The sequence below is a fragment of the Mytilus californianus genome, unplaced genomic scaffold (assembly GCF_021869535.1).
Source record: "Mytilus californianus isolate M0D057914Y unplaced genomic scaffold, xbMytCali1.0.p SCAF_2, whole genome shotgun sequence".
Lineage (NCBI taxonomy): Eukaryota > Metazoa > Mollusca > Bivalvia > Mytilida > Mytilidae > Mytilus > Mytilus californianus.
The window spans coordinates 22,774,408-22,791,911 of record NW_026262668.1 but is presented as its reverse complement, the minus strand read 5'-3'; the positions used below and the strand labels follow the sequence as shown (position 1 = coordinate 22,791,911).

Sequence of the window (17,504 nt, the reverse complement as noted above, 5' to 3'; positions counted from 1 at the left end):
AATATGTCACCCCAACTCCGTTGAGGGAACCATAATAATAAGAAAAAAAAGAAACGAACAATAACAATATGTCACCCCAACTCTGTTGAGGGTGCCATAATTAAAAAAATATAATGGTTTTCTTGATTCAGGATTATATGCCTAATGACTTCCCCATGCAAATTTTTCTAATGAGCTATTTTACTGACTTCTGATTTATCATTGTTTATAGATATGTCTTCTAAATTCTCCATTTTATTCTTGCAAACATTTTCATATGCTCAAGATATATCATGCGCTCTAGGTTCAGCTGTTTATTAACTTGAATAACTTTTCAAACATTCTCTGAATTTTACAAAACTTGGATGCATGAAAGCTTCTTGAAGATCACTTAATAGAATCTAAACTATTATTCTGAAGATTAATTTAAAATTGTCCTTTTTCTATTTTTTTCATTTTTATACGAGCGCAAAAAAAATTTTGTGGTCGTATATTGGTATGACGTTGGCGTCGTCGTCATCGTCGTCGTCGTCGTCGTCGTCTGAAGACACATTAGTTTTCGCACTCTAACTTAAGTTTAAGTGAATGGATCTCAATGAAATTTTACCATAAGGTTCAATACCACAAAAGGAAGGTGGGGATTGATTTTGGTGGTTATGGTACCAACAGTTAAGGAATTAGGGGCCAAAAAGGGGTCAAAAATAAGCATTTTTGTAACTTCCAGACATAACTTGTGTGTAAGTGTATGGATCTCTCTGACATTGTACCACAAGGTTCCATATCACAAAGGGAATGCTGGGATTGTTTTTGGGGGTAATTGCCTCCAAATTTTAGGAATTAGGGGCCAAAAAGGGGCAAAAAACAAGCATTTTGCTAGTTTCATGACAATAACTTGTGTGTAAGTGTATGGATCTCTCTGACACTGTATCACAAGGTTCCATATCACAAAGGGAATGCTGGGATTGATTTTGGGGCTAATTGCCTCCAAATTTTAGGAATTAGGGGCCAAAAAGGGGCAAAAAACAAGCATTTTTCTAGTTTCATGACAATAACTTGTGTGTAAGTGTATGGATCTTTATGAAATTGTACTACAAGGTTCCATATCACAAAGGGAAAGCTGGAATTGAGTTTGGGGGTAATTGACCAAAAAGCTTAGGAAGAAAGGGCCAAAAAGGGACCAAAAATAAGCATTTTTCTAGTTTCTAGACAATAACTTGTGTTCAAGTGTATGGATCTCTCTGAAATTGTACTGCAAGGTATCATACCACAAAGGGAAGGCTGGGATTGATTTTGGGGGTAATTCCCTCAAAATTTTAGGAATTAGGGGCCATAAAAGGGCAGAAAAACAAGCATTTTTCTAGTTCCAGGACAATAACTTGTGTGTAAGTGTATGGATCTTTATGAAATTGTACTGCAAGGTTCCATATCACAAAGGGAAAGCTGGGTTTGAGTTTGGGGGTAATTGCCCTAAACGTTTATGAATTTGGGGCCAAAAAACAAGCATTTTTCTAGTTTCCAGACAATAACTTGTGTTCAAGTGTATGGATCTTTCTGAAATTGTACTGCAAGGTACCATACCACAAAGAGAAGGCTGGGATTGAGTTTGGGGGTGATGAATCATAAGGGGGTTCAAAAAATTTTTTGGGGGGGGATTTTTTTTCCTTTTTTTTCTTTAAAATTTTCCATTTTAAATTGGTTATTTCTGATTTATATATAAAAGCAAATAATAATGATATGGTTTGAATAGGTAAATTAAAAAATTTTAAGTTCTTATACCACATTCATATTCTGTGTCAGAAACCTGTGCTGTGTCAAATATTTAATCACAATCCAAATTCAGTGCTGTATCAAGCTTGAATGTTGTGTCCATACTTGCCCCAACTGTTCAGGGTTCGACCTCTGCGGTTGTATCAAGCTGCGCCCAGCCGAGCATTTTATTTTAAACTGAAAAAAAAAACCTTCTAAAATCATATAAACATTTCATCTTTATGTACATGCACCCTCACAGTACATTATAATATCAGTTTCAAATATTTCTCTATATTGTTAAATGCAGTTTATTTCTATCCCCCCAAAAAATATATTAATTGACTAGGACTGATAGTTTTTGTCTCGCCTTGACGGAGTCAAAAAGCGAGACATAGGTATGCTGTTTCTGGCGGCAGCGGCGTCAACAATGTATTAGTCTGTGATTAGGTCTAGTTCATGGTGAACCACTAGTGGTAGGTCAATGATATTTGGTATGCAGTTGTATTAGCATTAGCACATCTCATTACCATGAAAATTATTTGGCCCCACCCCCCTCAGTCAAGGTCTATTGACTTTGAAACTTTGCTTAGTTTACATGTATTAGTTTGTGATTAGGTCAGTTTATGGGGAACCACTATAGTGGTAGGTCAATGATATTTGGTATGCAGTTGTATAAGCATTGGCATATCTCATTTCCATGGAGATTATTTGACCCTGCCCCCTCATTCATGGTCTATTGACTTTGAAACTTTTCCTTAGTTTTCATGTATTAGTTTGTGATTAGGTCAGTTTAAGGGGAACTGTTAGTAGTAGGTCAATGATAATTGGTATGCAGTTGTATAAGCATTATCACATCTCATTTCCATGGAGAATATTTGGTCCTTACCCCTCAGTCATGGTCTATTGACTTTGAAACTTTTGCTTAGTTTACATGTATTAGTTTGTGATTAGGTCAATTTAAGATGAACCACTAATGTTAAGTCAATATTAATGATATTCGGTATGCAAATGTATTGCAAGTTTCATCTCCATGGAGATTACATAACCCCACCCCCTAATTATGGTTCATTGACTTTGAAACTTACATAGTTTACAAGTTAATGTTTGTGTTTAGGTTTGTTTAAAGGGAACGACTTATGAAAAGTTAATGGTATTTGGTTTGCAGTTGTATTAGCATTGGCACATCTCCTTTCATTGGAGATTGTTTAGCCCTGTACCTTCAGTCATGGTTCATTGACTTTGAATATTTGCGTAAGTTACATGTTAAAGTATTGCTATTTTGATTTTAACATTTGCATTATCAAAATAACAAATAGGCGAGACATATCTCTGTGTAAACAGTTTATCCTACCAAAGGTTGGTGATTCTCTCCAGGCACTCTGATTTCCTTCACCAATAAAAACTGACCACCAGGAAAAAGTGCAATAGTGCTGAAAGTGGCGTTAAACACCAATCAATCAGTCTATCCAAAATATTAAAATGCTTATATTAAAATAGAATGTATTCATATTTATCAATATTTATATTTTCAGTTTTGTTATTGGTTTTTTCAACATACATGTCTATAGAAGATAAATTACCCACATGTGATAGACAACATTGTAAGTACTCTTAGTACAAGTAACAGAAAAATATACATTTAATCTTCGAAACTCAAGGTCATTTAGATGGAATGCATATCAAATAAAAAACAGATTACTATTTAAAAGTAATTTTTAGCTCCCCTGCCCCATAAGGGAGGGTCTGGATGGGGGTCCTTAATTTCTGTATTCCTAAAATGTTAAGGGCATTTCTCTTTATATGCTTATTTTGTGAAATTCTCATGAAAATGACTACTATTAAATTTTCATGTAATTTGGTGATTTCTTTATTCTGTACATTGCTCATTTCTGTAATCAGTATTGTATTACCTTAAATTCTTTTATTTTCCACACTTATTCTTTATACTTTTGCACCCCATTATTCTCTATTTTTTGTCTCGCCTGCGATGAAAGTTGCAGTATTCGAGACATAGGGAAAACTATTCAGCCACAGCAGTGTAAACTATTTTATATAAAACTTTATATGTCAGAAGGTAAAAGACCTAGATGTTTCATACCTTATACATGTTATATGCAGATACCTTATGTTACTAAGTTTCCGTCTGTCATATGTCCATTGTCTTTGACCTCATTTTTATGGTTCAGCAACTGCTAAAAAAATTATAGTTTTTTTGTCATGTGAATCTCTGACTTATTATGAGTAAAAAGAAAACTATATTTGGTAAATGGGTTCCTTGCAACGTCCACATGTCTGTCAGATAGTGTTCACCTGACCTCGACTTCATTTCATGGATTAGTGATTAAGGTTAAAGTTACGTGATTTTGTCTGTTTCTCTGATACTATAAGCAGTAGGTCAACTATGTGTGGTGTATGGAATGATTGTAAAGGGTACAGGTCAGTCTGGCAGGTTTCATCTGACCTTGACCTCATTTTCATGGCTCATTGGTCAATGTAAGGATTTTGTGTTTTGGTCTGGTTTTTAAGTACTCTAAGCAATAGGTCAACTATATTTGATGTATGGAATGATTATGTTAGGTGAACACATCTGTCTTAGACGGTATCATCTGACCTTGATCTCATTTTCATGGTTCATTGGTCCATGTTAAGTTTTTGTGTTTTGGTCTTTTTTTCAAATACTTATATAGTAATAGCAATGACTAGGTCAGCTATATTTGGTGTGGAATAATTGGAAGGTGTGCATGTCTGTATGGCAGGTATCATCTGACCTTGACCTCATTTTCATGGTTCATTAGTCAATGTTAAGTGTTTGTGTTTGGTCTCAGGTTTTCAATTACTGATAGTAATATGTCAGATATATTTGGTATATGGAATAATTGTAAGGTGTACATGTCCGTCTGGCAGGTATCATCTGACCTTAACCTCATTTTCATGGTTCATTGGTCAATGTTAAGTTTTTGTGTTTTGGTCTGTTTTTTTCTATTATCATAAGCAATAGGTCAATTATTTTTGTTTTATGGAATAACTGTTAGGTGTACATGTCTGTCTGACAGGATTTATCTGACTATCACCTCGTTGTCATGGATCTTTAAAAATGTTAAATTTATGTGATACTTGTAGTAAAAAATTTATCTTTAAGACTCAGTAAAGCAGGAGAGACATTTCAGCATGTGCACTCTTGTTGTATTTTTTATGCCCCTGCTGCTAGGTGAAGGGGGCATTAAGTGTTACCCTTGACCGTTCTTCTGTCTGTACAATTTCCATTTCCTCACTCTAGTTTAGTTTTCCTCATCCAAATTTTATAAAACTCATACACAATGCTAAGAACCAAGTGTAAATGTGGTGAACAGTATGTTGGTGAGTCAGAACAGCCATTTCACAAATGTAAGAACGGCCATTATAGTAACTTATTATACCCCACGCAGTTTTTGAGTCAGGTATAATGTTTTTGACCCGTCCATCTGTCTGTCTGTCTGTCTGTCTGTCCGTCCGTCAGTCCGCCAGTCCGTCAGTCCTGTCATTGCAACTCCTCTGAAACCACACAACAGAATTTCATGCACTTATTGGCCTCAATATACTACTGCAACAGTTTGTCATCGGAACTCCTCTGAAACTACACAACAGAATGTCATGAAACTTTGTAGATAATAAGGACATACTATGTAGATGTGCATATTGACAGGAAATTATGATTCAATTTTTTTCTAGGAGTAATGCCCCTTTGAAGTTATTGGCCTCAATATACTACAGTTAGTCAGTCCTGTTCTTGTCATCGCAATTCCTCTGAAACCACACAACAAACTTCATGCACTTTTTGGCCTCGATATACTACTGCAACAGTATGACAGTTTGTCATCGTAACTCCTCTGAAACTACACAACAGAATGTCATGAAACTTTGTAGATAATAAGGACATGCTATATTGATATGCATATCGTCAGAAAATTATGATTCAAATTTTTTCTAGGAGTTATGCCCCTTTAAAATCTAGTGAGATTTGTTTGCCCAGTGACAATTTGGGGGGTGGGGTATGTGCTCACACAGGTTCTTTAATTAACGTAAGCCAGACCTTCCTCGCAATGGACATTTGAGATCCCCTGGCTTCACTAGGGAGATCTCAATTGACTGACTATTACAACCATTGACCACAACACTGCTTGGTCAAGGAAGGAGAGAATCACTCTTGGAAAGTTTAATTTCGGATAAGAAACCTAAAAACATTGGCACCAAATTGGATTAATGAAATGGTGTACTTCAAATTGTGCAGTGCTCACCACCTCAGCTGGATTTGTTATTTTCATTGGGATACATAAATATGCAGCCTCTTTTTATACAACTGCAAAATTATGTTATGTTATGTTATGTTATGTGGATGTCTGCTTCGTCGTCCGAAGACATTTTGGTTCGCAGACAATAACTTAAGTATAAGTGTATGGATCTCTATGATATTTTAGCACAAGGTTCCATACCACAATAGAAAGGTTGGGATTGACTTTGGGGGTTATTGTCTGAGCTATTTAGTAATTAGGGGCCAAAAAGGGCCAAAAACAAGCATTTTTCTTGTTTCAGGACAATAACTTGTGTATAAGAGTATGGATCTCTATGAAATTTTACCACAAGGTTTTAAACTTTAGAAGGAAGGTTGGGATTGATTTCAGGGGTCATGGTTGAAACCGTTAAGGAATTAGGGGTCGAAAAGGGGCCAAAAAACTAGGATTTTCTGGTTTCCAGACAATAACTTGAGTATAAGTCTGTGGATTGCTATATAATTGTGCCACAAGGTGTTATACCATAAAAGGAAAATTGGGATTGATTTTAAGGGTTATGACCCTAACGGTTTAGGAAAAAGGGGCCAAAAACAATACTTTTGTAATACTTTAAATAAATTGCTTATTTCTTGACCAATTTCAATGGGGAATAATTCTTGAATTTCTTGTGGTTCCTTAATATGCTGAATCTAAGTGGGTATTTAGAATTTGGATTTTGGGCCCTGTTTTTGAATTGATCCATACTAAGGACCAAAGGGTCCAAAATTAAATTTTGTTTGATTTCATCAAAAATTGAATTATTGGTGTTCTTTGATATGCTGAATCTAACCGTGTATTTTGATTTTTAATTTTGGGCCTGTCTACAGATTGGCCCACATTAAGGTCAGGGGCGTAGCTACCTTCTTAATGAAGTTGAATCATAGACTTAAGGGCGTGGGGTCTGAGGGCCTCCTAAGGCCCCAGTTGGTCCAGGGCTGGGCAAAGCCCTGGTAGGGGGAAAGGGGGCCAAGCCCCACGGAAGCTCCGCATATATAGCGTTTCAAAACAATCACAACCGTAAAAAAACTTGTACATTTTTGTTGTGTTTTTTTGTCAACTATTTGTTTAACTTAGAGTCGAATAAAGACATTGTTGTTTGCGTTATTTTATACGCGGTGAGAGCTTTTTAAAATCACGAAGATTTGTTCCATAAGTAGATGTATAAAAAAACAAATAATAAACATGAACACAATACTATATGTGGAGTTTCTGTTAGCATAAACATATTAAAACAATCAATCTTGAATTTCAAACTTGAAGAATATCAATTCTAATCAGAAAAAAAGGAACCACAAACAACGTTTCTTCGTAACAGCAAATGCATCAATTACAATGTCAATTTCCCAATATTAAAATAAGAAGATATTGTATGATTGTCAATGAAACAACTCTCCACAAGAGACCAAATGACACAGAAATTAACAACTACTGGTCACTGTATGGCCTTCAACAACGAGCAAAGCTCGTACTGCATAGTCCGCTATAAAAGGCCTAATGATGACAAATGTAAAACAATTCAAACGAGAAACCTAACGACCTATAATTTATGTACAAAATCAAGAACGAACAACAAATATGTTACACAGCAACAAACAACAACCTCTGAATTACAGGTGGGACAGGCACATACAGAATGTGGCGGGGTTAACCTAGTTTGTTGGCGTCAAACCCTCCCCCTAACCTGGGACAGTGGTGTAACGGCACAACATATAAACAAACTATGCACAACAATAAACGAAAAACAATTATGAGAAACAGCAAAATCTGACAACTACTCACTTACAGGCTCCTGACTTGGGTACTTACACATCCCCACAACAAAAAAACACTATTAAAGTACAATGTTTTAACTTCTATGAGTGAAGAATACCGACTAGAACGTCTTTCTGTATGCATTGTATTTTGCAACATTTTCCCATAATGTTTTTGTCAGCAAATCTAGTTTCACTGTCTTGTTGTAAACATTCTATGGAGATATTGCCAATATCTGGATAAGGAGGGTGGTTAGATGGAGACGGAGTCGACGAGTCAGTTTGTGTGAGGGCGTCTCTATTGCATTGGATATTGAACTTTGTGACCAATTGCTATATGTTAACTTTGTCTGTCTCTTTCTCTTTCTCTCTCTCTCTGTTTTTTTTTTTGGTGAATATGACGTGGATGCACGTGCTGTCGTGCCTCCGAGTAGCTACACCCCTGAAGGTCCAAAGGGTCCAAAATTAAACTTTGTTTGATTTGAAAAAAAATGAATTCTGAGATAATGGGGTTCTTTGATATGCCCAATCCAACAGTGTTTTAGATTTTTGATTTTGGCCTCGGTTTTCAAACTGGTCCACAATAAGGTCCAAAGTACCCAAATTAAACTTAGTTTGATGTTAACATAAATTGAATTCTTGGAGTTCTTTTTGATATGCTGATTCTAAGCATATAATTAGATTTTTGATTTTGGATACTGTTTTCAAGTTGGTTCAAATTGGGGTCCAAAATTAATCTGTTTGATTTTAACAAAAATTGAAAATATGGGGATCTTCGATATGCTGCATTTAAATTTGCAATTAGATTTTGGAATTTGGGTCCTGTTACCAAATTGGTCCACAATGAGGTCCAAAGGGTCCAAAATTAAACTTTGTTGGATTTCTTCAAAAATTGAATTCTTGGGGTTCTTTGATATGCTGATTCCAACCATGTATTTAGAATTTGGATATTGGACCATAATTGGTAAATGTCCAATTTTAAATTTTTTAAGCACTTAGAACTTAACACCAATTATAAAATCATAGCAAAACTTCTTGCAATGAGATTGAAAAAAGTCTTACTAAAAATAATACATCCAGATCAAAAAGGATTTGATAAAGGAAGAAACATTAGTGATGCTAACAGATTAATTCAAGATATAATAGACTATATTGACAACGAAGACGAAGATGGAATAATAATATTTCTTGATCAACAAAAAGCCTTTGATAGAGTTGAATGGGATTGGGTGGATTTTGTATTAGAAAAGTTTAATTTTGGGGAAAAATTTAGACAATGGATCAAATGTTACTTTATGATGCAATAACTTGTATAAAAACAAATGGACATGTTTCAAAATATTTTTCGATAACTCGTTCGGCCAGACAGGGCTGTCCAATAGCACCCCTTATATACATTTTGCAAGCAGAACCAATGGCATGTGCAATACGAGGTAACAAGGAAATTGAAGGGATTCAGATACCTGGTGAGGGGGGTAAAAGTATAGAAACTAAATTATGCATGTTTGCTGATGACACTCAGCTTTTTAACAAAAATGAGAAATCAGTAGAAAAATCTTTTGATGTCCTAACGCTATATGAAAAAGCTTCGGGATCTAAAATTAATTATGATAAAACCAAAGGTTTACTTATAGGATTTCTTAAAAGGAAAAAACTAGAATTTAATAAAATTAAATGGATTACAGGTAATGTAAAAACCCTCAGAGTAAATCACGGATATGAAATTGATAATGATGCTATATGGCAAAGCATTATAGAAAAGATTAAAAACTGTGTCCACGTGTGGAAAAGCAGGAAACTTTCATTTAGTGGTAAAACCTTAATAGTAAAAAATTTCATATTGCCCATGTGCAGTTATGAAATTGAAATACGGGGAATTCTTGAAAAATATTCAAAAGAAATAAACAATATTATTTGGAATTTTATATGGGATGGGAAAGTTAACCAAATAGAAAGACAGGTTTGTTGTCTTGATATAACAAAGGGTGGAATGGGCATGATTAGTATAGAATTATTCATTAGAAGTAAGCAAATAAAGTCTCTTTATCGCATTCTTCATGAACCATTAGAAAGCTGGAATGCGATTGGCAAGTATTGGCTTTGACAATTTGACAATAAGTATAATGATCAATATTTTGTATGTAAATGTTCAAATATTAACGGACTAAATCTTAAAAATATTCCTTTATTTTATCAGAAAATGGTCTATACATGGTCTAATTTTCTAAAAATTGGAGATAATCCCAAAACAAAGCACGAAGTACTTAATATGAGACTATTTGGTAATTCAAAAATTTTATTCCAAAATAAGCCATTGTTTTTTTCTTCCTTTCTAAAAAGTAACATGAAATATATCAAAGACATATGGAATGAAGAAACCAACGAATATTACAGTTGTTGTTATATATTTGAAAAACTTGTGGATAAAAGAAACTGTATATCGGAATTTTCAAGAGTTAAAAGTTCAATTCCAATCGACTTCTTACAAATTTTAGAAATTGATAATGAAATTAATGTAAAAACAAACATAGAATTGAAACTTTCTGATGAAATGTTCATATTAGATAGAAATGACAAAAAATCAAACCTAAAGAATTGAAACTCATATATATTCGAGACACGATTAATAAGAATATATATCCAAAATGTCAAAACAAATGGCAAGAAATTTTTGGGCACGATATTAATTGGAAAATAGTATGGGACAATCTGAAAAAAGTTAATATCACCAATAAAATAAAAGAATTTCAATGGAAATGCATTCACAATATTATATATACAGAAAGTAGACTTAAAAAAATGCAATTGTCAAACGGAAAATGTCATATTTGCCAAACGGTCAATAATACTGAAAATTTGCAACATTTATTTTTCGATTGCAATACAACCAAAATAATCATTAGTAAAATCAAAGATATTTTCACATTTTGGAATGTTCAATTAGATGATGAAAATTTAAAACATTTTTATGCTTTTGGGAGATAGCAGTGGTCAATCGAACCACACTTTACTTGTAAATCTCTTTTTTATTTTGACAAAATGGTCCTTTTGGAAAATAAGAAACAAAATCAAATATGATGGGATAAAAATGTCATCTACAGATATTTTGAATCTTTGGAAATCATACATGATAACCCATCTGAAATCTGTACCCTGTTATTTATCTAATAATACAATAGACAAAGAAAAAATAAACACATTAATTAATTTTATATGATAATTACAAACCTTGTAGGAGATAACAGTCACGATGTTATGTGGTCTGCCTTTTATGTCCCTTTAATTTGTATTAGGTAATCCATGGTTTAGAGGTGCACTCAATTATGTTATAATGTTATATTATTTATTACTAGTATTACATTCTAGAAAGATGTTCTTTTTCATTCATTGTCATATAATAGAATAATAAGTATTATTATGCATGTACTACTTTTTCTGGTAATACCGTGCACTTTTTTCAGCCTCCTGCTTCCCGGACAGTTGGTTTTAAATGTAAACGGGAATCCCCAGTTTGCATCCTGGGCAACTGAGGAAAATGTAAACAGGAAATTTTTTTGAAATAAACAAGTATCTATTTAAAAAAAAAAAAAAAAAAAAAGGCACTTAGATCATTCATTCTATGTTACAAACTATGCTATATCAAGTATTTAATCAGAATTGTATTGCACAATTAATAAAAAATTTAAGTTGAGTCCTAGTTAAAAATAGTTATAGCATCATATTTTAATTTTAGAAATTACGTATAAATATCGTTTGAAATTTACTGTTCATTATTAGATATTTTGAAAAGAGGTAAGTTTTATAGATTTTTTAAAGACACTGTATCAATGATGAATGATATTTTGGAAATTGTTTTTTCAATTTTTTGTAAATTTTTTTGAAGAACTTCGTGGTAGGTTTTTTTTTTTTTTTTATGAAGCGACCCCCTTTAAAAACTTAGTTAATATTGTCCATTAACAAATAAATAAATTGAATTCTTGATGCACTAAGGTAATATGGTCCATTTATAAATAAATAAATTAAAATTCTTGGTGTATATGGATATGATGAATCTAACCGTGTATTTAAATTGTTGATATTGGACAATAATAGGTAAAATCCAATTTGAAATTTTTCAGTTCTTTGACCACATTCATTCTGGGTCAGAATCCTATGATGTGTCAAATATTTAATCACAATCCAAATTCAGAGCTGTATCAAGTTGAAAGTAGTGTCCATACTAACCCCAACTGTTCAGGGTTCGACCTCTGCGGTTTTCTGGACAATAACTTTAGTTTAAGTGAATGGATCTCTATGATTTTTTACCAGAAGGTTCAATAACACAAAAGGAAGGTTGGGATTGATTTTGGGGGTGATGGTACCAACAGTTTAGGAATTAGGGGCCAAAAACAAGCATTTTTGTATTTTCTGGTCAATAATTTTTGAGTAAGTGTATGGATCTCTCTGAAATTATACCACAAGGTTCCATATCACAAAGGGAAGGGTGGGATTGAGTTTGTGGTTAATTTCCCCAAACGTTCAGGAATTAGGGGCAAAAAAGGGGCCAAAAACAAGCATTTTTCTAGTTTCCAGACAGTTATAACTTGTGTTTAAGTGTATGGATCTCTCTAAAATTGTACTACATGGTTCCATACCATAAGGAGAAGGCTGGGATTGAGTTTGGGGGTTATTACTCCAAAAGGGGGTGGGGGGGGTCAAAAAGTTTGGGGGATTTGTTTTTCCAATTTTTTTTTTGGGGGGGAGGGGGGGTTCATTTTTTTTCTTCAAAATTTTTGGAATTTCAAATTTTTGAAATCTTCAATCGCACAGTATTGCGCAATAGCCCAGTATCATGACACTTTGGTGAATTGTTTATATCTATTGATGTGAGCTCCTTTTTAATTTTTTTTAATTTTAGATTTTACGTTTCTGATTAATGGGGTTTTTACTCATTAAAAAGGGGGATTTTCCAATTATCGGACAATTAATCAAAAGTTCGTTGAGCAGTTTTCATGAAACTTTGGTGACTGGTTTATATCTATTAGAATAACCTCCCTTTAGTTTTTTTATAAAATTACATTGAGGAGTTATGGAACTTTATTCTTTGAAAATAGGCGAGCGTATCATGCGCTCATGGCACAGCTCTTCATTTAGGATTGATTTTTGTTTTGTTCACTTATTAAGGTGTATATATAATTTTTTTATTGTGTACAGTATGGTTTTTCATAACGATCCAGCGCCCTCGTAAGAAATTTGTTGACTAATATCTAGATGTTTTATATATATATATATATTTGCCTGAAAAGTGTACAAAACAGCACCAATATTAAAAAAAAAGGAAACAAAAAATATAAGTATCTATAAATATTTCGGATTACAGATATCCTCCATCAGCATGATAATAAATGATGTTGTACAATTCTTAAAATTCACAGGTGATGAAAGTTAAGTTATTACAACAGAGACTGTGTAGATATACATCCTCAATTTGCAATGAATAATACTACAATTTGAACTGGTATAATTCTAAAATTTCAAAGTTGAGGAAGTTTTAAGTAATTACAACAGAGGCTGCATATTTATACATCCCAAATTTTCCCCAATTTGCAAACGTTTACCCTGGAATACAGACAAATGCATATGAGAATAATGACAATGGATGCCAAATAATGACATAAGTGCACATGACCCTTATGAAGGTCTAAGATGGGGTTTACAGAATAGAGAATAATGGCCAAAAAAATATCAAATAATGAAAAATGAGCAAAAAATTTAAAAACTAAAGAATAATGGGGTGGAAAAGTATAAAGAATAAATATATATACTTATGGTAGATGTTAGTCAAAAGATATGAATCAGACTAGCTGTATGGTGGTATCCTTTATTTCAAGTTTGATGTGATAGATGCATTCCAAAACTTTGAACAAATTAGTGAGAGGATATCAGCTGTTTAGCAGATGGTGAAGTTAAAGGATAATGCTAGCTTCTTTTCATTCTTCTTGCAAAGCTCACATATGAAGTCATCCTCATAAAACTAAAAGAAGAAGTCAACAGGAAGAGGAGCACCTTCAGTTTGTTCCATGGGAATTTTCTTTTAAAAAACTTTATCCGAATATAACAAATGAGTTTACATACTATGAAGATGTGCATATCCACAGGAAATTATGATTCAATTTTTGTCTCGCCTTGTTGGAGTCAAAAAGCGAGACATAGGTATGCTGTTTCCGGCGGCGGCGTCAACAATGTATTAGTTTGTGATTAGGTCTAGTTCATGGTGAACCACTAGTGGTAGGTCAATGATATTTCGTATGCAGTTGTATTAGCATTGGCACATCTCATTACCATGGAGATTATTTGGCCCCACCCCCTCAGTCAAGGTCTATTGACTTTGAAACTTTTCATAGTTAACATGTATTAGTTTGTGATTAGGTCAATTTATGGGGAACCACCAGTGGTAGGTCAATGATATTTGGTATGCAGTTGTATAAGCATGGGCATATCTCATTTCCATGGAGATTTTTTGGCTCCGCCCCCTTAGTCATGGTCTATAGACTTTGAAAATTTTGCTAAGTTTACATGTATTAGTTTATGATTAGGTCAGTTCAAGGGGAACCATTAAAGGTAGGTCAATGTTAATTAGTGTTCAGTTGAATAAGCATTAGGACATCTCATTTCCATGGAGAGAATTTGGCCCCACCCCCTCAGTCATGGTCTATTTACTTTGAAACTTTTGCTTAGTTTACATGTATTAGTTTGTGATTAGATCAGTTTAAGATGAACTGCTAATGTTAAGTCATTGATATTTGGTATGCAAATTTATTGGCATTTGCAAGTATCGTTTCCATGGAGATTATATAGCCCCACCCCTGATCATGGTTCATTGACTTTGAAACTTTTACATAGTTTACAAGTTAATGTTTGTGTTTAGGTTTGTTTAAAGGGTACGACTTATAATAAGTCAATGGTATTTGGTATGCAGTTGTATTAGCATTGGCACATCTCATTCCATTGTTTAGCCATGTACCTTCAGTCATGGTTCATCGACTTTGAATATTTGAATAACTTACATGTTAAAGTATTGCAATTTTAATTTCGACATTTGGATTAACAAAATTGCAAAATGGCGAGACATATCTCTGTGATAACAGTTTATTTTTCTAGGAGTTATGCCCCTTTGCACTATTGGCATCAATATACTTCTGCAACAGTTTGTCATTGCAACTCGTCTGAAACTACACAACAGAATTCATGAAGCTTTGTAGATAATAAGGACATACTATGTAGATGTGCATATCGACTGGAAATTATGATTCAATTTTTTTTCTAGGAGTTATGCCCCTTTGAAGTTATTGGCCTCAATATACTACAGTCTGTCTGACTCTGTCAGTCCTGTTCTTGTAATCGCAACTCCTCTGAAACCACACAACAGAATTTCATGAAAGTTTGTGGATAATAAGGACATACTATGTAGACATGCATATCGACAGGAAATTATGATTCAATTTTTTTTCTAGGAGATATGCCCCTTTGGACTTATTGGCCTCAATAAACTACTGCAACAGTTTGTCATCGCAACTTCTCTGAAACTACTCAACAGAATTTCATGAAACTTTGTAGATAATAAGGACATACTATGTAGACGTGCATGTCGACAGGAAATTATGATTCAATTTTTTTTCTAGGAGTTATGCCCCATTGCACTTATTGGCCTCTATATACTACTGCAACAGTTTGTCATCGCAACTCATCTGAAACTACACAACAGAATTTCATGAAACTTTGTAGATTAAAAGGACATAATATGTAAATGAGCATATCCACAAGAAATTTGTGATAATTGTTTGTGAACTTGATTTGTCTACATAGAATTAACTTTCTTTTTTTATATTAAGGTTTTGATGATTCATGTATAGATCAAGCAGTTGGTCAAGTTAAAGATGAGAAACAAACTCAAGTAAATAACAAAGGTAACTAAGTTACAAGTTATTTGAAAAAAACCAAAAACAATCTGCTAGTTAGAAAGAAAGTACGAATGATGAAAAATTCTAGTGTCCACTTAATATAGTCCAAGGATACCTTGAGATTACAAATTCAGTAGACTTATTTTTCAAATTCCATGGGGGTGTGGGGTATGTGAGCCTGCTCACTAAGGTTCTTTAATTTGGTTATGATCTGTTCAAATAATTTCAGGATAATTTTTAATTCCTTTTTTGGTTTCAATCTTTTTAATTTTTTATACTGAGTGGCCAATTTTCCAAATTGTGTTCCCCTTAAACTATTTTGAAACTTCATTGGATATGAATCAGACTAATTGTATCAGTGGTATCCTTTATTCCAAGTTAGAGGTGATAGATGCATTCAACATAGTTACTAAACTTTGAATAAGTTAGTAAGAGGATATCAGCAGTAAAGATAATGCTAGCTTCTTTTCATTCTTCTTGCAAAGCTTACATATAAAGTCATCCTCATAAAGCTAAAAGAAGAGGTCAACTGGAAGAGGAGCACCTTCAGTTTGTTCCACAGGAATGCCAATTTTCTTTTGAAAAATTTGTCCGAATGAAACAAATGTGTTTGTCAATAAAAAAAAATCAAGTATCGTGACTTTAACAGTTTCAGAGAATTTTTTTTCAATCAGAGCGGTTTTACAAAAGTTTGATTTATTTTTACCTAAAACCAAATAATGCTGTCTTTGTTGCCCATTCTTTTTTATGACTTATACTTTCAAAATTTCAACAGATTTTGAACTGATTTTGGTATGTAACTCAGTAAATAGAATTTCAGATCTTAAATAGAATTAAATACATTTGAATTTTTTGTTTAAATTAAGCTGAATATGATTGTATTTCAAAATGTTATATTCATCAATAGTTGTCATTTCTGATAATTGTTTGTGAACTTGATTTGTAACTTGATTTGTCTACATAAAATTAACTTTCTTTTTTCATATTAAGCTTTTGATGATTCATGTATTGATCAAGCAGTTGGTCAAGTTAAAGAAGAGAAGCAAACTCAAGTAAATAACAAAGGTAACTAAGTTACAAGTTATTTAAAAAAAAAAAAAAAACAATCTGCTAGTTAGAAAGAAAGTACAAATGATGAAAAATACTAGTGTCCACTTAATATAGTCCAAGGATATCTTGAGATTTCAGATTCAGTAGCGTTATTTTTCCTTCAAGTGCCGTTTTGAGCACATATGCCAATTTATATATGTGGAACTTTTACATCAACTTTTCAAAACTATTGGGTTATTTAAATCACTTTAACCAAACTTGGTCGGAATGGTGTTGGGGACTAGGTGGTCGAGTGGTCTAAGTAGTCGAACTACTGTATCACTAGCCTGTCAACACTGAGTTTTTGGGTTCGAATCCCGCACGGGGCTGGTGCACCTGACTCCAATCTTAATTGACTAGGACTGTCAGTTTTCCTACCGAAGGTCGGTGGTTCTCTCCAGGCTCTCCGGCTTCCTCCACCAATAAAAACTGACCGCCATGAAATAGCACAATAGTGTTGAAAGTGGCGTTAAACACCAATCAATCAATCAGAATGGTGTTTGAAAGGTCTGTTACAGATATTCCTTATATGGTTATAATCTGATTTTAATATTGTTCAGATTGGTTTTTATTTTATTTCTATTTTGGTTTTGGTCTGATCTATATCTCCTAGTTATATTTTTAGCTCACCTGACCTGAAAGGTCAAGTGAGCTTTTCTCATCACTTTGCTTCCGTCGTCCGTAAACTT

General features: G+C 33.5%; 1 protein-coding gene and 1 long non-coding RNA gene across 6 annotated transcripts in view; both read left to right on the top strand.

The window, feature by feature from the left end:
* The first annotated feature begins 413 nt into the window (after positions 1 to 413).
* LOC127729534 (uncharacterized) overlaps positions 414 to 17,504 on the top strand; it is a 115,253-nt gene continuing 98,162 nt past the window's right edge. For all 5 annotated transcript variants that reach the window (XR_007994675.1, XR_007994674.1, XR_007994676.1 and 2 more), the window contains exons 1-2: positions 414 to 752; positions 914 to 1,548. This is a non-coding gene — a long non-coding RNA (uncharacterized LOC127729534). The remainder of the gene's footprint in view (positions 753 to 913; positions 1,549 to 17,504) is intronic.
* LOC127729524 (uncharacterized) overlaps positions 3,277 to 17,504 on the top strand; it is a 29,268-nt gene continuing 15,040 nt past the window's right edge. The window contains exons 1-3 of the mRNA XM_052237361.1: positions 3,277 to 3,329; positions 15,658 to 15,732; positions 16,717 to 16,791. Coding sequence (XP_052093321.1) covers positions 3,287 to 3,329; positions 15,658 to 15,732; positions 16,717 to 16,791 — 193 coding nt within the window. The 5' untranslated portion in view covers positions 3,277 to 3,286. The remainder of the gene's footprint in view (positions 3,330 to 15,657; positions 15,733 to 16,716; positions 16,792 to 17,504) is intronic.